Source organism: Sinohyriopsis cumingii, chromosome 7 (genome assembly GCF_028554795.1).
Source record: "Sinohyriopsis cumingii isolate HCF-2022 chromosome 7, ASM2855479v2, whole genome shotgun sequence".
Taxonomy (NCBI): domain Eukaryota; kingdom Metazoa; phylum Mollusca; class Bivalvia; order Unionida; family Unionidae; genus Sinohyriopsis; species Sinohyriopsis cumingii.
In genome coordinates this window covers 104,740,841-104,762,843 of record NC_142967.1, presented here as the reverse complement: position 1 = coordinate 104,762,843, position 22,003 = coordinate 104,740,841, and the positions used below count along the sequence as shown (strand labels likewise).

General features: G+C 32.5%; 1 protein-coding gene across 1 annotated transcript in view; it reads right to left on the bottom strand.

The window, feature by feature from the left end:
• Positions 1 to 2,657: 2,657 nt before the first annotated feature.
• The window catches only part of LOC149795862 (uncharacterized), a 40,233-nt gene continuing 20,887 nt past the window's right edge, over positions 2,658 to 22,003 (bottom strand). Inside the window, exons 5-6 of the mRNA XM_089965785.1 lie at positions 15,766 to 15,977; positions 2,658 to 13,101 (exon numbers count right to left, since the gene is read on the bottom strand). Of these exons, the coding sequence (XP_089821911.1) occupies positions 13,011 to 13,101; positions 15,766 to 15,977 (303 nt within the window). The 3' untranslated portion in view covers positions 2,658 to 13,010. The remainder of the gene's footprint in view (positions 13,102 to 15,765; positions 15,978 to 22,003) is intronic.

Genomic DNA, 22,003 nt, shown 5'->3' with positions numbered 1-22,003 from the left:
GAAGATTCCCAATGCAATGAGTAAACTTGCATGACCATATGTGTTATACAATGTAATCTGTACATGAGAATATTCCCAGTACAATGAGTAAATCTGCATGGCCATATGTGTTATACAATGTAATCTGTACACGAGATGATTCCCAGTGCAATGAGTAAACTTGCATGGCCATATGTGTTATACAATGTAATCAGTACATGAGATGATTCCCAGTGCAATGAGTAAATTTGCATGGCCATATGTGTTATACAATGTAATCTGTACATGAGATGATTCCCAATGCAATGAGTAAACTTGCATGGCCATGTGTGTTATACAATGTAATCTGTACATGAGATGATTCCCATTGAGAAGATTCCCAATGCAGTGAGAAAATTTGCATGGCCATACCAATGCAATGAGTAAATTTGCATGGCCATATGTGTTATACATTGTAATTTGTACATGAGATGATTCCCAGTGCAATGAGTAAATTTGCATGGCCGTATGTGTTATACAATGTAATCTGTACATGAGATGATTCCCAATGCAATGAGTAAACTTGCATGCCATATGTGTTATACAATGTAATCTGTACATGAAATGATTCCCAATGCAATGAGTAAACTTGCATGGCCATATGTGTTATACAACAGTTTCAAGAAGGTGGCTTGAAAACTAAATTGACTTAAAGCAAATACACAAAAAATCTAATAGCCAAATTACAAAATAATAAATTGAATATTAATTATGTTGCACACATAAATACAAGAAAATTCACTTCTGGATATCCCAGTCACCTTAAAATGTGACCATCTGAATACCCTGTTACAATGCAGACTGTATTGTCTCCCACCGTTTGTAGAAAATGGGAAATATTATCTTCTGCATATCCATTTTAATACCCTTGTTACCTCTTGTCCATCTGACAGACATTGTTTCCACACAACAACTACCTTAGTTATCCCCACTAAACAAGATTGGCATATGATATAGAAATAGGTTACAGACACATTTGTTTCTGGAGCATAACACCAAATCCATTCATATAAATATGGTACACATATTAGATTAATGGTCCCCTGTACCTTTTCCTATTCACAAATATTTAGTGTCAATATTTCTATATTTTGACCATTCATGTATCATCCACTCTTTTGTTTCCAAGGCATACATCCAAAACTTTGTCATATTAACTGTGCACATTAGAATAGTGCTGTAGATGTACTTTTAATTATGGTCTATATGTTCCTTTTTTATTCCCAATTTTACAGTTTCAGTACTTTGAATGTTTTTATCCATCTGACCCTCCATCATCCACACATATTTCTAAGGCAAAACTCCACAACTATTCAAGCTATCTCCATGAAGTGTATTACAAAATGTCCCTCTAGTGGAGTAGATTTGCTCTTGACATTCACAATTCATCTTTTTCAAATGCTTTCATCTGTTCATCCATTGATACACCATTCATGCTTGCATTCTAGAGTAAAATTCATAATACCTATCACTTTCTTGCTTACATTGTAAATGTCAACTCTCCATCTGTAAAATCTTTGACAAATTATTTTGTCTCCCAGCAGATATGGTGGGATGGGGGATACTGATGACTTTGTCTTGTTTTCTTTTTTGCATTCACACTGTTGAAACCCAGAGTTTGATTGTCAGTTATTTAACTAATTATATTTGACAGAGTTGTAGGGGGCCCCGAGTGGCCGAGTGGTCTAAAGCGCTCACCGTTCCAGATCGCTGCCATCTCACCTCTGTCTGCGTGGGTTCGAGTCCAAGGCTCGGCTAGCGTGGGTACTTGGGAAAGCCTGCCAGTAGCTTCTCGTGGGTCGGTGGTTCTTCCCTGGGTTTTCCAGGGTTCTTCCTCCACCAGTTATACTGGCCGCCATGTATAACCTATCTTGTGCTGAAAAATGGTGTTAAACCCTAGATCAACAACAACAACAATTGACAGAGTTGTAGCCCCTTATTGTTATACCTATCACTTTGGTTATGCACAATAACTCCCTTAATTGTATCTCCTGCCCAGTAAAGTTGGTGGATGGTATAATACTTGGTTCTATCTGTCCATCCTTTCATACCACTTTCATTTCCATAACAACTCCATAAACATTCAAGATATGTGTGTAAAACTTGCTACTCACAATTCTTTACTATAAATATTTTTAATGTTTTTGTAGAATTGGGTCCACCCATCCATACTTCGACTCTTTTGTTTCTGCTGCTAAACTCTTAATTCTTGTAAATATATAATAGTTCTGTAGAGAAGCCATTTACTGTTCATTTGGTTTGTTCATCCATCCATTACACAAATTGTATTTCCAGGGCAAAACGTCAAAGCAGTTTAGATATCTCTATGAAAACTGGTACACATATTAGACTATTGTGTAGATGTTCTTTCAGTATTCACAATTCTTCAATGTCAATATATTTTACAATATTTTTGTCCTGAAGTTCATTTATCCTTTGTCCAAACTCTCATTTATAGGACAAAATTCCAAAGCCACTTAAGGTATCTTCTTGAAGTTTGGTATACATAACAAGACTAGTGACATAAATGTGACTTTTGCTATACACAACTTTTCACTTTCAGTGTTTTTTTTTATTCATTGATTTGTTCATAAATCCATGCATCATTCACACTTTCATTTTCAAAGCAAATTCCCAAAATTGTTTAAGATATCTTTATTACACTTTAAACACAAATAAACAAATGCACAAAAGATGACTCACTTTCTTGTATACTTTGTAAATACATGCTTCCTATATATTAACTCTGAGAAATCTTTCCTAAAAGATAAAAGATATTTTGGCAGTGCTGCTTTCAACCAAATTTGACTTACAGCTTGATAATTATGAGATCCTGGCAGAGTTTGATTGCCACCAACACCACCCCAGCACATATACTTTATTTGTCTGCACAGTAATTCCCATCGTTATCGTTGCATTTGAACCAGTTTGATATTCAGAAGATGTTAGTGAGTTCAAATGAAAGCAAGCTGCATCATTAGTTAGGGGAGTGATGACCCCTGATTGTCAGACCCATACTTTTCTTTCTGGTACAAACAAAAACGTCACTATTATTACATTAAAATTTTTAAACAAGCAATAGCTCAAGCAAGTGAGGGTTGCTATGTACCATAAGTATGTGGCAACAAAAATGTTAATGAACATTTTCCATCTCCTAGAAAAGAGCTGTTATTCTGAATAGGAAGTCATTAAATGGACCACACAATGCAAAGTCAAGTTAAATAAAACTGAATCAATTATTCAGAATTTCTCTGCCATGAGAGTGTATGTGCCATATCACCAGAATATCAACATTTTCTAATAATCTTACAAAGATCAACGTCATGGAATATATTTAGTTTGAAACACTCTCCTATGGAGGTAATTTGCAACAAATATATGGTTTCCAAAATATATTCTATTATGTGACATGTACAATTTCACATCTTGTGAACTACCATAATTATTGTCCAGTTTTCATCAGTTTATCATAACCTGCCTAAATCTATTTCGTCAATAAAAAGTTTTATCAGAGAAAAAGAATGCCAATTTTAAACAGCTATGCTGAAAATATTAGAGTATTTAAGAAGAAATATCATGAGCATGTATGTATTTCTAATAGAAAATGGAATTTAGTATTTTAATACTAAACATGCTAAAATAAACAGTAATTCATGCTATTTTATATAATGTGCATTGTTATACTCTCCTTAAGAGGGCCTCAAGGGAGAATAGTCCTTGACTAATAAGTCACCCTCCATAAATAAAGCATTATTATTATTATTATGTTAAATCCATGTACCAAAAGATTCTCCTGAAATATGAGTGGTCAGTTAAAATGATTATCAAGATCTATAATGTTTGGTTTTGAATTCACCAGTTCTAAATCATTAAATGATGAATATCCCACATATATCAAATTTCATTTTACATTACTGGAATCATCATGATTACAAGTTACAGGTGCAAAATATGTGACCAAAGAAAATTCAATAAATTAGAAACATAGAGTAATTTGCAATGCTTTTATGTTAAATGTAAAAACTACTTAGAATTTGTAGTAAATACCCTTTGTTTAAAACTTAATTTTATTTTCGTCTTGATTAACTAACTGAAAGGATCACATTAAACATTTTCAAGCCTTTAGTTTGTACTATGAACAGACTGAACCAAAAATATGAATCTTAATTAAGGTATAATAATATGCACGGCAGATGAAAAAACACACAATATAATCCACAAATACTCTTAAGTTTACCATATCATCATCATTGCTGCTGGAAATCTGGTTAAACAGTTGTTGGTGATGGCCACTGATTGTTTTCTAAAAATCAACATACCTGGTATTCTTGGAAGCTTAAGCAAAAAACTTGTGCTCAAACTTAACATACTAAATGTTATCACATAATGTACATCTAAAAACAGAGTTGAGTACCAAAATTTGGGATTTCCATATCTGTATGTAATATGTCTGATTTTAGCCATTTTAGCTTTATTTTGTGTCTCCAAAAAGTTTAAATAGTGCAGCATAATAACTCAGGGGCAACAACTCATAGAAGCATGATGATAAGCACCTTTGTAATTTGTCTGAAAAATGTCACCTGCACTTTCATGATGAGACTGACAATGCCAGATAATAACCTGTGATATTATTCAGATTCATGCATCCTTATAATAAGCAAACTCCTTGACCATTTTAATTTTAATCAAAACATGTAATTTAAATATGATCTGATTGCTTATTTTTTTCTTACAAATTAAAATATAAGGAAATGTGCAAGACCGTTGCTATAATGAGGTTTGCATACACAAATTACAAATATGACACAACGATTTCAGAAGGGAGACACATGTTTAAATAACCTTATCTCATGTATATTGAACTTCTAAATTTCTGTTGTAGTTCTATTCCTGCTTCTATGAATTAAAATTTTACTGATTTAAATAAAACATAATTGTGCATTAATGTGATTTTCAAAGACTTTATAGTTTTATTTGAACAAGAAATAAACAGTGTATGATCCGAAGACAAATATTTAAAAACATCAACTGCCAAACAAATTTATGACAATTTTAAGGATATTGAGGCTAAGGAAAAACATTCATCTGTCTGAATGGGTAATCCCAGAAACAAAGATAACGCTTTGCAATCTATTGTTTCGTTATTTTAAATGTGCAAGTAATTAACTCTGGACATGACGTTATAAACTTTGCATTAAAATTATGTCTTTTTCATGAATACATTGAAGGAAAATGTATGAGTGCATCAGTTTATTAATTTTATTATTAAATGCTGTGAAAAACTCTATTTCTAACACAACAGTCTGTGACACAATTGTTTTTGGCAAACTTTTTTCAAGAGAAAGCCAAACAATATTTTTCTTGATTATTAGAGTACTGGATGTCAAGCATGATGCTTGTAAAATGCTTCATACAAAGAAATCACAATTATCCTTTCCAAGAATAAACTAAACAATTTTTGAAGGAAATAAGAACAAAAATATGGGGAAAATTTAAGGCATATCACAGTATAGAATTATAGACATTTCTTGCAATGAATATGATTTTTATGGACCAGTAAATTATAACACATGTTAACCAATGTGAAGGAAATGTCCGCATTAAAGTTGGACAGGTACAGTTGGAACTTCGTATTTACCTCAAAAGTTGTCTGTAACTGTCAAATCAAGGAATCTACTGGCATGTGTCAGCCAATAAAAAAGCAGGTAAAATATAATAAATTATAAGGATTATGAACATAAAAGCAATGCTCAACACATTATAAAACTGGAGTAAGTAAGAATATGACCACATACTGAGAGAAAATCTGATACAATCAACCCAAAACAAACTGTAGTTTGTGTAAACTGCAACATTATTTATATTTAAAAATAGAAACAAAATAACATCACTTACCACTGCATGATTATATGCCACATGCTTAATGTATATCACCCAATAAAATAAAGGCAGTGATAATTCTAGCACTTAATATGCTGTTAGAAAAGGAGCATGACATGGTGCAGATTCTAATCATTAGTTTGATGTTAGAATCTGATCATTATACATTATGGGTCAGAATCTGAGTATTACATCATGTGTAGATTCTAACAATCTGTATGCTGTTAAAATTGGAGCATTACATGGTGTAGATTCTAACAATCTGTATGCTGTTAAAATTGGAGCATTACATGGTGTAGATTCTAACAATCTGTATGCTGTTAAAATTGGAGCATTACATGGTGTAGATTCTAACATTCTGTGTGCTGTTAAAATTGAAGCATTACATTGTGTAGATTCTAACAATCTGTATGCTGTTAAAATTGGAGCATTATATGGTGTAGATTCTAACAATCTGTGTGCTGTTAAAATTGGAGCATTACATGGTGTAGATTGTAACAATCTGTGTGCTGTTAAAATTTGATCATTACATGGTGTAGATTCTAACAATCTGTATGCTGTTAAAATTGGAGCATTACATGACGTAGATTCTAACAATTAGTATGCAATTAAAATCTAAGCATTACTTGATATAGATTCTAACAATTAGTATGCAATTAAAATCTAAGCATTACTTGATATAGATTCTAACAATTAGTATGCAATTAAAATCTAAGCATTACTTGATATAGATTCTAACAATTAGTATGCAATTAAAATCTAAGCATTACTTGATATAGATTCTAACAATTAGCATGCAATTAAAATCTTAGCATTACTTGATATAGATTCTAACAATTAGTATGCAGTTAAAATCTGAACATTACATGATGTACATTCTAACAATTTAGATGCTATTAAAAGCAGAGCATTATACGATGCAGATCAATTTACATTGTAAAATTATTCCAAAAGAATGTTCAAGCATTTTCTCTAAAAAAAATGTGAAAGGCAGATCTCTGATTGAACAAACTCTGTACGAAAAGCATGTCTCTACTAAAATTTATAAATGATATAACAAACTGACACATGATTTTATATCAAATCTGAAACAAATCTGATAGATGTGATAAATAAGGCAGCAAAGAATCATAAAAATGGCACTGAAAATATTACTGCCAGTTTTATAAAAAAAAGTTTGCAAAATTCTAGTTAAAGGTCATGCTTTTGAAATCAGAATACTCACAATCAATAATATAGTAATGTAAAATGTGAAAATTCTACAATTCACAGAGACTGTTTTTCAGGCAGAGAGGTTTATGAAACATGAAAAATCAGTCTTCCTAATAAATGATCTGACTCCTGTACCACAGTTTTTATAGGGCACATATTGGCATTTGTTTCCCATGAGATTTCAATCAGCAAAAAACAAAGATTTAAGAGACACTTAAAATGAATAAAGTAAAGTCACTTCAGCAAACACACAAACACATGCACACACACACACACACACACACACACACAGACAGAGACACAATACACATGTATTGTATGTCCTCTAAATACACAAATTGTATAACCTGATAAATGTGGCATTAAAATATTAAGAGGCTTGTCAAATTTCTTTTTAATAACAAATTTAAACAGCAAGAAAGAGAAAAGGATGGGGACATAATACTGACATACTGTCTGTGCAACTAACACAGACTGAGAGAGGGGAGAAACCTATACACATTTTCACATTAAAAAATGACCTGTTTTAGAACCTTTTATACATGATTAAGAAACAACAAAATAAAATTAAAATAGATTACACTATGTGCAAGCCAGAGAATGTACCATTTGACCTACTTGACTCCATAGGCTACTGCAACTTTGTATGATTGGTATCATATTACACTATAGAAAAATCCGATGGAAAGTGCGGACATTATGAATACTCAGGTTCCTCTTGGGTACTTGGTGTAATTTAAAGTTTAAGGTATTCATCCAGCTCAAATTCTCTCTCATGACGTGCAAATAAAATCATTGCTTAAAGCATAAGAGATATTAAGGAAAGGAGAGGAGGATTTTGATGAAATTGTGCAGCATGTGTAATTCACTGCAGAACAGGGATCATTACTTTTTCTCATTATTTACCTATTTTATTAATGAGTAGAAAATTCATCACTGATTGTGAGAGTGTAAAAGCAATTGCCTACTGTTAACAACATTTGCAATTGTTTAGATGATCTGAAATCATTATATCTTCTAATGGAAGTGTTGTTTGAAAATTTTGATGCTACACCTCATTAGTTTGAATTTGAATGAAAAAATCATGCATCATTTGGAAAAATTTGAAAGTCCCTCATGCATGGTCAGTTAAGTAGTTCTTTTTTTAAAACAAATATTGAAGGTTCCCAGTGTTTATTAACAGCTGTGACATTTGTTGACAAATTGGCAATAAATGAGTAGACTTGAATACCCTTCATGCCAGGATGCATTCTTTCAAAATTTAGTAAAATTCTCTTTTGTACTTTAATGTTTCAGAAGTTCTTGAAAGAATTTTTTTTATTTTTGTTAGTATTTGTTAGTAATAGTGGCAATATCTGATGATGGATTGGCATCATTTGTACAAATTCTGTTCAGTAATTCTTTGGAGCATTTATTTCGATGAGGCCATTTAGAGGCTTTTACATTTTTACTTATGGTGACCATATCTGATGCGAGATCTTCATCATTTGTAGAAAGTTAATAATATATTATATCAGGATGTGTCATCAGAATGATTTAAAATTTGTAAAGCAGTTTTGGAGAATGTCATTTAACTTTCTTCTAGTTTGAGTAATGGTTGCTATATTCGGTAACAAATTGGCATAAATTTTAATGTCCCTTATACCATAATGCTTTCCATTCCATTTAGTTAAATTCTAATGAGCGTCTTTTGAGAAGGTTTTGTTGTAGGGTTTAATGCCATTTTTCAGCAGAAGAAGGTTATACATGGTGGCCAGTATAAATGGTGGAGGAAGAACCCGGAAAGAACCCACGAGAAGCTACTGAGAAGCTTTCTGACATACCCACATGCCAAACCCAAGACTCGAACCCACACAGACAGAGGTGAGATGGCAATTATCCATAATGGTGAGTGCTTTAGATCACTTGGCCACTTGGGGCCCCGCTCTTGAGAAGAAGACATCTGCACGTTTATATACTTGTAATGGTAGCCATATTTGATGATGGATGGTCATCATCTGTATAAATTTAAAAGTTCTTAATGCCAGAATGTACCCCACAAAATTTGGTCAAAACTGGTCCTTTGGATTTTGAGAAGAGGTTTCAAACAGCAACTAATAAGACCTTATGGCCAGGGGAGCTAAAACAATTAAATTAGCTAGATGGTATTATGTTCCTAATTATTTATAATATTTGCTGAAGAAGTCACGAAATCCTCCTTTGAATCTAAGATATAATTAAGCACATTCATTCACCCATGTATCATTTCTCGTCCTGTTATGAAATAATGTCTCATATTTTACAATTTTGTTGATATGATTTTAAAGTTTAAATATTTTTCATGAAGATGACAAAATGTAAGCCCTACCATCTTCTCTTTACACCTTCCCCCACAACAAAAATATTTATTTTTTAATTCTCTTGACTTTCTAGAGATGTGATCCAGTCTAGTGCAGATATTTGTACAGTATCTAACAAGCAATATATAAAATGTATTAATCAAAACGTAACATATATTACTATAAATCATGCGAATATTCTCAAAAACAAAAAAATTTACAAAGCAGAAATGAATTTGGATTTCAAATTACAATATTTTTCACCTTTAGGAATTTAGGATATATATATATATATATATATATATATATATATATATATATATATATAAAGAATACAAATCATTTGGCGAATAACAGTCCTTTTAAGTGCACTGGATCCAGCAATGGATCACGCTTTTCAGGGATTGATTAAAGTAAATGTAATAAACTGTATGAACAGTGCTCATCGATTTCTAGGCCAGTATAAAATATCTTGCAGCATCTGCAACAAGTCATAGCCATGTAAAGTTTTTCAAAGACAACGGTTTATCTGTTTTATTTGTTTGTCTATGTTTTGTATTTGCCTTTGAAAAAGACTTATTAAGAGTCAAGAGTGCTTAAAGGCTAGTAAGATGCTAGTTTTGCACTGTTCATAGTCAGTTTATTATATATATATATATATATATATATATATATATATATATATATATATATATATATATATATATATATAAAGTGCACCAAGTTTTATGGAAAATCAAAGGTTTTAGGGTGGACCTTTCATGTCTTTTTGTTGATTTAATGATTCTAAAGTTTACATATTTTACATGAAAATGACAAAAAGCATCATCTACCATCTTCTCTCAAGATACAAATTTTATAATTCTCTTAACCCTTTACCTCATAGAGCATAGTTACAAAGTGCAGCATTCTATAAATAGAACACCTGTTACCTAGTTAATCCCATACGCATAGGCCTGCCTGCGAAGTGTTAAGCATTGTAGTGTATTTTACGTTTAACAGCAATTTTAACCATTTTACATTTTTGGTACACATCTATTATATGTGGGAAAATTTAAGTGTAAAGTCTGATTGCTATAAGCTGTGTAATTATTTATCAAGGAATAATTTTTTATAATTGCTTTAAAATCTTGAGAGAACATGTTCACCGTCATGTCAGTGAGGACACATGACCAACCATAACTGCCATTTCTCATACTCGAAATTTACAAGTTTATCGTCTGTGTCTACATCACTAAGTCATCTGAATTTGATAATTTATAAAAACTAATTGCTGCCTACATCAATATCAGAGCCTTTACCTAGGTTACTGAATCTTTCATAGTTGTAATTCTAATCGTGAAAACTTCGTAAGTACTGAATGAAATCTGTGACTGCCATTTTGGAGAGTGGAGATTATGACCCAGTTACTTTAAATAGCAGATATCGACCAGTGCATAAACAGTAACCACGTAATCTGACGTAATTGTTATTCACAGAAATGAATGTAGTATCTAATAAGGGGTTTTCCCCAAAGGTGGCACTATGAAAACGAGCTTAAACTGGCTGATGTTTACAGTTGACGTCAATAGGCGCTTCCATGCGACTTGAGTAGAGGCGTCAAAAGGCGCTTCCATGTGAATGGTGTTGAGGCGTCCAAAGACACTTGCATGAGGTAAAGGATTAAACAGTGTTGATTCATTTGGTAGAGAAGTGACCTGATCCAATGTAGATCTGCATACACTAGGTAAATAGCAATGTCAAAACTGAATGACAATGTTCAAAGTACAGAAAAAACATAAATCATGCCAATATTTTCATTAAAAACATGCTCATTTACAAAGCAAAATTGTATCTGGATATGAAATCATTATATTTTCTCATTTGGGATTTAGTAGTCGTATATGTAGAACAAATCAATAATTTTACATGATTCATATCAGTCACTTAAAATAGGAAACACCATTGATGGAAAACAATTTACTTTCTATTTTGGGAGAAAGAGTCACCGTAAAACAAATGAAGAGAAACCAGCATGATCCCAAAAATGCTTATAGTGATTTAAGAGATACAATTATGTATACATAATTGTGTCTAAAAGTTATATTTACAGATAATGTGTAACATAACATTTAAATGTTTACTTTATCTGAGTAATTCATTTACTTCTATAAGAGTTGACAACAATTAATTCTTGGATGTTGGCAAGTGTACATAAGGATGCCATATTTAAAACACAACTAGGTTTCATGCAATGGAGGGGAGAAATTGGATTATTAAAATATTCATAATAGGTAAATGAATATTTTTGAAAATCTACACAATAAGTAAATTAAAAATGTTATGCATGGTAACTGCATGCACAATAATCCAAATGAAAAAAATACAATTCCTGCATTTAATGATTATGCAAAACTATCTCATCAACAGACTGCTGAATGTAAGACATTCACATGAAACTGTCCCCAACAAATGCAACTTTGTACAAGCTGGGGTTTCTTTTATATTGATATCTAAACAAAGTCCCTTAGCTCATTAAGAGATTGTTGTTAGGACTGGTCAGCCTGGTGTCAGTATCATGTGATGTGACTGGGTGGGACATGATCCTACATGTCTGCGGCATGATGCCCAGTGCCAGACATCAGTTTAAGCTGCCACACTGCAGACATCATAGCAATATGACTGAAAAAGTGTTAAATCTATGTTAAAAATCCAAACCACACACACACACACACACACACACACACACACACTTAAAGTGAGAAGACTGTTAAGCAAATAAGCACCATGATATTTACAAATATTTGATTGAGTTAGGACTAATACATCTACAGAACCCAATTAATTAAAAATATCTTCATCAAGAGTCCCTCGAAGGGACTGACACTCTGCTGCTTGAAGACAATTTTAAAATGTGATATATACTTATAGGACCATGAATTAATGTGTTGTTCCTGATGAAATTTATGATATGCATTCCAATCCTTCAAACTTAACTTGAAGATACAAATAAATGCAGGATTCCTAGAAACTTTAATTAAATGTTTAATTTAGATTTAAAATGTGCTGAAATGTCAGATCCATATTAATAAACTGGCAAGAAAGCCAAAAAAAAAAAAAAAAAACCCAAAATATTACAAAGTTCCCATTGGACTATTTTATATTTATGACAAGTACTTTGTGGGTCAGCTGCAACCATACTTACATAACTTACTTAAGTTTCAAAAAGAGTCAAAATCAATCAGTTATGAGGATGACCTCAATCACACATGCCACTTCTGATTCTGACACGGACATTTTCAGGCATGTAAAGCAGGACTCAAAGTATTGGAAATAAAATTAATAGTATATACTGCAAATATAACCATGAAGTGTGGACTCCTATGATATGTATGACATGGGGACTCCCATATGATGCATGAAGTGGGGACTCTATAATGTGCATGACATGTGAACTCCCATAAGATACATTAAGTGGGCACTCCTATACTATGCATGATTTCGGGACTCCTGTGATATTTTAAAACTGCAATAATAACCATGTGCAATTGGTCACATCACAGCTTATTTCAAAACAGGACAGCCATATTCAGACAATCCAGTCTATTCTGGTGGGAGATCAGCCTCTGTAATTCCTTTGGCAGCCAACTCATCCTTGACCCTTGCTAGATATTCTGGGTCAGGGTAACCAAATCTGAAAATGAAAGTTATTCTTTCAAAAATTGCAAAATTACTTACAACAATATCACATTATATTTATGTACTTATGTACCTGCATCAATAAAAATTATACCATTAAAACAATCTTATAATGATGACCAGAAGAAAGTAAGGTACTGTAATATTTGTGGGGTAGGAAGTAAGGCAAATTACAAATGAAGTACTGCAAATGGTAGAAAATATGAATGTCACATGGGATGTGAAATAGGTACATACTGTGTTACCTGTTTATTGCTGACATTTTACTCATAACAGCAATCTACATGTAAAGTGTTGTGAAACGAGGTGCAGTACAACATAATTATTTACAAGGAAACCATTTTTCTACATTGAAACATAGTGACTTTATATTTCAGCTAGAAACTTAAAGATCTATTTGCATTTGTTAACCTGTAAGTTCAACAAATATGCAAAGATTATTGAAGACATCTTTAGCTGAACTTTGGTTATAGATGAAAATGATATTTTTATTTGTATGGTCAAACAAATATGCAAAGATTATTGAATGCATGATTAATATAACTCTGATTAATGATGAGAATGATGTGTTTTATACCTGGTTTATGTTTTTGAATGGTATCTTTACTATATACATGCAGGTGCTTACATCAGATGACTACGTCATATCTTCAAAGGCAACACACCTGTTAAGTTCTTGTAAAGGTATGTTGTAGGAATAAAATAATTATTACCCTGAACATTTTTTATAGGTATAAAACTAGAGCTATTAGTGATAGGTGCATCACAAAGAATCCTGCTTGCAACAATACCTTCTGCAGGGTCATGAAGAAATGAACTTAGCTGTAAGAAAAGGGGTGTATTGAACAACAATATGCCATAACTCAACAAAAAATGATATGAAATTCCAGCAAAGAAAGTCATTCAAGAGTTCCAAAAGAACCATTCACAGAATGAATTTGCCATCTTTGATGACTTTTAGTTTAGTTTGCTTTTATAACACACCAGTGATAACTTAAATTCTAAAACCTAGAATCAAAAGCAAAACTGAGACAAGTATTCCCTTAGCCAAATAAATTAATCTAGATTTTTGGATTACTGCTCCAAGGTCAAGGTCACAATTGCGAAAAATAGTGTTAACCTATGTATTTTATTTTCATCAGATTTCCTAAGTTCTTGAAAAGATAATTAAATGAAATTTAATGTATAGGGTCCCCTTACCCCAGAATGTTTTTGTGTGCATTAGTAGCTCCAAAGTCAAGGCTGCTGGGACTAAAACCAGACTTGGCCATTGTATTTAATTTCAAATAAAAAATATAAATACATTTGTATAAAACTTTAAACATATGTCCCCTCTGCCCAGAAAAGATGCCTATCAAACTGGGGTGCATGCATGCTCATTTGGAAAAAGTTTGAACCACTGTTAGGTCTCAGGATTCAAATTCTTGCCCAGTATTGTGATAAGTATTTCTGAGAAAGATTAATAAACAAAAAGTCCATCCAAGGGGCCTCAGCCCAACTAGATGAAAATAATTTCTTCTCTTCTTTCATACTTTTTCAGTGCTGAGTATTTAAACCATCTCATATATTCCTGAGAAACCATTACATGTCATGAAACTACACCATACAAAAATACTCTCGCTGAATTATGTCAACAATGGATTTACACTAAAAGACATCTAATAATACCTAGTTAGTCCTAAATGAAAATATTGCTGATCTGTGTTAAATATAGTTTAAATGGCAGCCATATTGAAAATATTGCTATTCCTTCTCCAACCTCCAGAATAAAAAAATTCACAGAAAAAAAGCTTTTTATGATGTCTAGTTGATTCTAAATGAAAATGTTGCTGTAGAGACATCCAATATGGCTGCCATAGTGGCTAACTTGAAACCCTTGTTATCACTACTCCTTCTAACTGGAAGATCATATCAACATAGGGTTTTAAAATATGTTTAGTTGGTCAAATATAAACATGGTACCAATGGCATCCATTTTGAAGATATTTTATTGCTACTCCTAAATGGAAAGTAACTGAAATGGTATTTTCACCATGGCACTTCTTAATATGATGTCTATTTGGTTCAAAATGAAAATAATGCCAGCCAAACATCCAGTATGGACACCACAGGGCCATCTTGAAAATCTTGTTGTCACTAATACTCTTTAAAAAAAGTTGTAACAACTCAGGGTTTTTGCCAGAAGACCAATAATGGTATCTAGTTGGTTCTAAATGAAAAATGGTGTTGACCTCTCCTCAAAAAAGTGATGCTGAAAATCATTTATTGATATTCTTGCTATGTAGAATGTCATACTGACATGAGATTTTTGCCAAAAGACATCTTGTGATGTTGAGCTAGTATCAGTCCCTTCAAGGGACTCAAGTTTGTTTTTATTAGTGGCTAGCTAAACTCTATGCCAGACTGGTATACTCTATGTCAGATTGGTATACGTTATAAAAACCATCATGAAAGGGTGTTATCTGCCTAGTATAGTTGACATTGGTCCTTTGAATTTTAAGAAGGATTTGAAAATAGTATTAATTGGATGGATGATGCATCTCACGTTCCAGATGTAGGACCATTCCACAAAGTTGACTTTAAGACATTATGGCTAAAAGAAAGAGTGAGACAGACAGACAGACAAACAATTGCACTAAAATAAATAACTGTTGCTTACTGTGTTCCTGGGTTAGGATTGGTTTTATGATGAATGTCATTCCAAGTGAGGCCTTCCTTTCCTGTTGTTCGTGACTGGCTGATTGTAAATACTAGTCTCCTGTCAAAGGCTAGCTTAAGCATTCTGCACACATTTCTACCCTCTCGTGTATTGGGCAAGTATGCAGTTCTTGTCATTTGACTATAACATCTTCCTGGGGATGGATGATTAGGCTGAAAAACATTTAAATTAAAAGGTATTGGTAAATATGTGTACATAAAATCTTGTGCTTTGCAGCCACGAATAACTGAGTAATTCTATTTATGTTTAAATAAAATACAACATTATCACATGAAATTAACAAACGGAGATCAATTTAGGACATAGTCATACATATTCAACATAAACCTGAGAAGTAAGAATGAAACAAACAATGCCATCATCTTACTCCAGACAGCAAAGCAGGCAACAAAATCAAACTAAATATTTTCCATCCTCTGTACATCAAAGAATACATACTGTGTATCCTTAATCCATGTATGTCATTGTTGATAGTGATATGATTCACAATACAGCTATTTGTAATGTACCTATATTTGATGCTTATCAATTAGGTTTTGAAATATATATGCATAGAGACAACTAACTTACAAAAATGAAAATTAAAAACCCTTAAAGTCAGTATGATTTTAGAGACGGTCCAACAGTACTTAATTACAACTAAGAGATCCATACTAAGTTGCATACCTGCCGTAATCCAATAAAGTGTGTGTGTGTGTGTGTGTGTGTGTGTGTGTGTTAGACTAAAAATGTATTTTGAGGTCCCAAAGGGGGTCAGTGTGCATGGCCAAAATAAGTAATGTTGTCCAATTGAGAAATTGCTATCTTTTCATATACACCTATAAAAATTATTGGAAATTCGAAGCTGAATGAAAGAGAATAATCCTTGTGAAGAATTCAGCAAACAAATAAAAATTGACAGAAACAGAGAAAGTTGGTATAAAATAGATATGTATGTAGGTTACCATAAAAGAACTGTGTAGTCATGTCATACTAATTACCAAATCAGAAGAAGAATACATTTTGGCAGAGTGATTTTATGTCTTAAATGATTCTGTTTTTACACACAATGTATATATTTGTTTTTACCAACACAGTGGAAGGTCCCTGTAAACGCATTGTTTGCATAAGCTTAAACTTTTATACCTCCAAGAATTGCAGAGATATTATGACAGAGTACTAACTTAGTACATATATATGTGCTATGTCCTTAAATTCCTTGTACACCAACATCCTTGAATTCCTTCTGCACCATTCAATGTCCTTGAATTCCTCCTACACCATTCAATGTCCTTGAATTCCTCCTACACCATTTAACATCCTTGAATTCCTCCTACAATATAAAATGTCCCTGAATTCCTCCTATACCATTCAACATCCTTGAATTCTTCCTGCACCATTCAATGTCCTTGAATTACTCCTGCACTATTCAATGTAATTGAATTCCTCCTATATTCAATGTCCTTGAATTCCTCATATATTATTAAAGGTCCTTGAATTCCTCATAGATTCAATGTCCTTGAATTCCTCCTACACCATTCAATGTCCTTGAATTCATTATACACCATTCAAGGCATAATATACTCCAATGAGTGTAGATTGTGTTATGACTTTTGGAATTTGTATCAGTCCCCCTGAGTAAGGGTAGTGTAAAGTTTACAAAAATTTCAAATATCTCCCAAGCTGTATTTCTCATATGTAACCAGTGACCATAGTATACACATATCAGGCTGAGACCCCTATGCAATGCTCTGGGTTCATTTCTTACCCCACAAGAACTCAACCACACACACAAAGGTAATGAAAAGACATGGAAATCACACTGAACATGGGGGTCCATCTGTACCTACAAGGATGTAATCCCTTGGTCAAAACCTCAAAGCTATTGTAATACTCACTCTTTAACAATGTAACCAAAGAAAAATTAATAGTCACACCTGTCAAAAGCAGCCACCCATAGGAAAATACAAAATTGACCTTTGCACACAGTTTATCTGAGTATGCAGGTTCATCTTTCAAACTTCTTTTCTGAGCAAATACCATGCACTAAATAATTTTATCATTAGAACTGCTATTATTATTATTATTATTATCATCAGATTTAATTTAATGTACTATTCAATACAATTATAAAATACATGTACTGGTGTATGTTGTTCTCACTCAGAATTATGTTCCATACAAGATTACTGCATCCTGCTTGCTTTGATCCATCTTATAAATGAAATCATCACTGAAACTTAATTTGTTATGTTTTAAAAAACTAATTACTGTGTTGTGCACCAAGAACAAATATTAATTTTATTGTTACTAAATGGCAGCTTATACATGGTTGCCAAACAGAGGACTGATTCTTCATTTTATTAAATTGCATAATTAGGCTTAGAACAGCTGTTCACACTTCAAACAATATGTAGAATAACCAGCATGTATAAATCAAGAGTTGACAAATAAGCAAGACCTTTTATGAATAGGAAGGAAAAGAGTATGTTCAATCTGGCTATTTTTATTAACACGACCCTAAGCTGTGTATGCAGTGACAGGAAAGTTCTGCAAATACTAAAATTACCCCATGACCCAATTGAAACATTAGAACCAATTGCATAAATTAAAATTTTTGATGCTAATAGATGTAGTAGTATTGGTATAAACACGGCAACAAAGTATGGACACATTTTTAAGCAACTTTTAAAGACCCTGGAAAATAGATCACAGTGACCCATCTTTGATGCACAACACATGGTCATCCTACAATGCACCGAAAGTACATGTTCAGTAGCAACATCAGAAGGTGAAGTGCATTGGAATTTTGCACACTTTTTAATAAATCCAAAAAAGGGAGGTTACAATGCTCCTGGTTAGCACTGTCACTTACTTCAGATACTTTCTCTCATGTCATCATAAATCTTAAATAGTGAGAAAGAAGGAAAGGGTATGATGAACCATGATCTGTCAGGAAATCAAATATTTTAAGGATATGATAAGCTGCACAGCTTCACTGCCAGTGTTCTGCATGTTAGCCTTTCCTGAGTTTGAGTTTCTTTGTGTTTTACTTGTAAAATCCCTGCTAATCTGTTTTCTGCATCATAATCACACATCTTTCAAACACATGAACATATTTTATAATCATCTATCATCAATACAACATCACTGCCATAAAAAAATTGATATATCTCTAATAAGCTCTCTTTCTACTTAATTATTAGAGTCTCCTTTGATTGTCATATAAAATGAATCACCCACACTTCTCTTATTCAACACATTATGCCCTAATCTAGGTGCTGCTCGGGGTTAATACTACTTGGATTGCATGCAATACAATAATGAGTTGGATTAAGTTGTTTTACTTTTTGTAATGCTGTTTAATGTTGGTGAATAGTTATATATATTCTGTATCTTATTTTTGCTTTATTTGATCACTAGAACTAGTTGTTTAAGAACAAATTCTCCTCTATCACTTGTTTTGCAGAGCATCTTTCACTTCAATCACTATAAACTAAACTTGTTCACAAGAACATGTTTGCTTCACTCACTACAGATATTTGAATGCAATATAAATACTTGCTCCCATTTTTAAAGTTATTGCTTTGTCCTTTTTCATGGCTAGCAAAATTAAATTCCTTTCACTGTTCTGCAAATATTGCACCACCATGATCTTATCTGTTTCTAAATTATACAGTAATACACAACCATGTATTAGTTCTTGTTGTTTTGAGTTTAATGCAATTTCTTAGTGTAAGTAAGGCTATACCTGGCAGTCAGTATAAATGGCAGAGGAAGAACCCAGGAAACCTCTGGTAAGAACCATCAACCCATTGGAAGCTACTGGCAGCTTTCCCACATACCCACAATGACCCAAGCTGAGACTCAAACCCACGTGGACAGAGGTGAAATGGCAGTAATCAGTAAAGGTGAGTGCTTTAGACCACTCAGCCACCCAGAACTCTGTATAAGTTCTTGAGTAAACAAACTTTACTAGTTTACTCTCATGCCTTTTTCAATTAAATGAACTTCACTGTGTTGTAGGATTTTAATATTGCAAAACACCTTATTCCAGTATACATGTTCAATTTAGTTTCAATGTCTTTATGTCTCCTATTTATAATTTAACTCTACCAATTCTTTTGCTGAAGTCTTTTTATCTACATGAATATTATTTTGTTCTGTTTCTGTTGTTAGCATCATAAAACTCCGTCCTTACTGGTTTCATCTTTTTGTTTAATTCTTCAATACTAACTTGAAGAACATCTATATTACTAAGAATTTTGCTTGCTAGCTCTTTGACCCTTTCAATTTCAACAGCAAGTTTATCTTTTTAAAGATGGCAAAGTTTGATCAGTTATGAATTTTATGTTACTACTTCAGTCAGTAACATATAAATCATATGTAGTTATAATAGATTTATTCAGAGTTTCACTCACACTGATGTTTTGGTTTAAATACATGTTTTTTGCTTATTTCTATTAATTCATTGTTTGTGATGGCAACAAAGTGTTAATACTAGGTCACTGTTTATCTTCTAACTTTATCACAATAGCATACTGTCATCAGCAAACATTTTAATCAGCATACTGTCATCAGCAAACATTTTAATCAGCATACTGTCATCAACAAACATTTTAATCAGCTCAGTTTTCTTTTTCATCTCATTCTTTAACTCTTCCTGTAAGTGTTGAAGTTGAGATAGTAAGGTATTATAATTTTCCAAAGATGTCTTAATTTCTTTCACATTTCTCTCTAAGGCAGATATCTCATTATATTTCCTTTGTTCAATTGGTTGTAAGTATTGTTATATGCTGTCCTTTCTATCAAGGTCATGAACATGTATATGAAAAAAACTGCTGTGAAAACAATTTTGACTGGTAAAGACTCAAGTAAAGTGGAGAATCTACTATCAAAACATTTTTTTTAATTGGTCAACTGGTCAAGGAAAGTTAAATATTTAGATTTTAAAGTCCACATGCTGTGTCAGATTCAATATAAATTTCTGAATATTAAATCATAGCCAATTTAGAGTTGTACTTTATTTTACTCACTGTGTAATTATTAGCAGGAGTTACAAAGTGTCTGAATTTTGTTTTCAATGTTCAACAACATTTTCTTCATTGTCATTATTCAGTAATTTCCATTCTCATTCCTAATGCAATAGAAATATGCTGTTTGCTTTAGAAATATTGTAATAGCAAACAACAAAATCTATTCTCTGTACTGAAATCGATGGTTTCTCATTTCTTTTATCACTTAGGTTAGTTGTAAAAGTGATTTCACAATTAGATCATCTTTCAGCTACTATGCAAACACAGCCTTAGTATCTACCATTTAAATGATTACAAAATTCTTCTGTTTGATCAATCCTACATTAAGAGACCTCCTGCATGTTGTAACCATTACGAAAATTTTATGTTTTAAAACTTTCTTATATACCATCTTTTCCATAAAAGCTTTAGCAACAAACCCAGGTAAAGGTGCACCACACTCAGCCAAATCTAGACAAATAATGGATCTTGTTTCTGTGTCTGCAAAACTTGCACTAGCAACCACTGTATCGCTACAACATAACACTGTTACCATAATAAACTATTCCAGTTAATAAACAAAATAAAAAATTCCACAAACAACTATACTTTCTCCTAAAACTTATGAAATGTTTAATTAAGTCAATTTTAATTCCAATTTTGTCCAACCTATTGTTACTATCATAGGTTCTTATTGCAAGTTGATTACTAGGATTTTTGTTTCCATATTTGTGTTTCTTCTTTAGAATTTGTTCACTTTGTTCTCGTTTTTCCTCTTCACTGTATATTTCATCTCTTTATTACTGGGCTTGTCTCTATGACACTTATTTCATGTTAGGTTCACTAAGGTTTATTTATTTTATTCTTTTATCTAATAGTAAACTCTTTTCTCACACGAGATGTATGGAAAATATGGTAAAGTTTGGAGGCCAAGCTTCTTCAGGGAGTCTTTCAGAACAGCTGTTTTATGCTCTGAGGTGCATTGTCATTAATTACATGGATAACTCAAGTACAGAAGCAATAGTGTTCTACGACTCTAGCCACCACTTTTGTGGCATAAAATGACAGGTGCACTAGCAGAGTCAGACACATGCCTGGTCAATTATGCCTTCTGCATTGAAATAAAATACATATAAAACCTCTTGACAGTCCAACTACATCCAGCAATTTGTAGTCTCTATTCT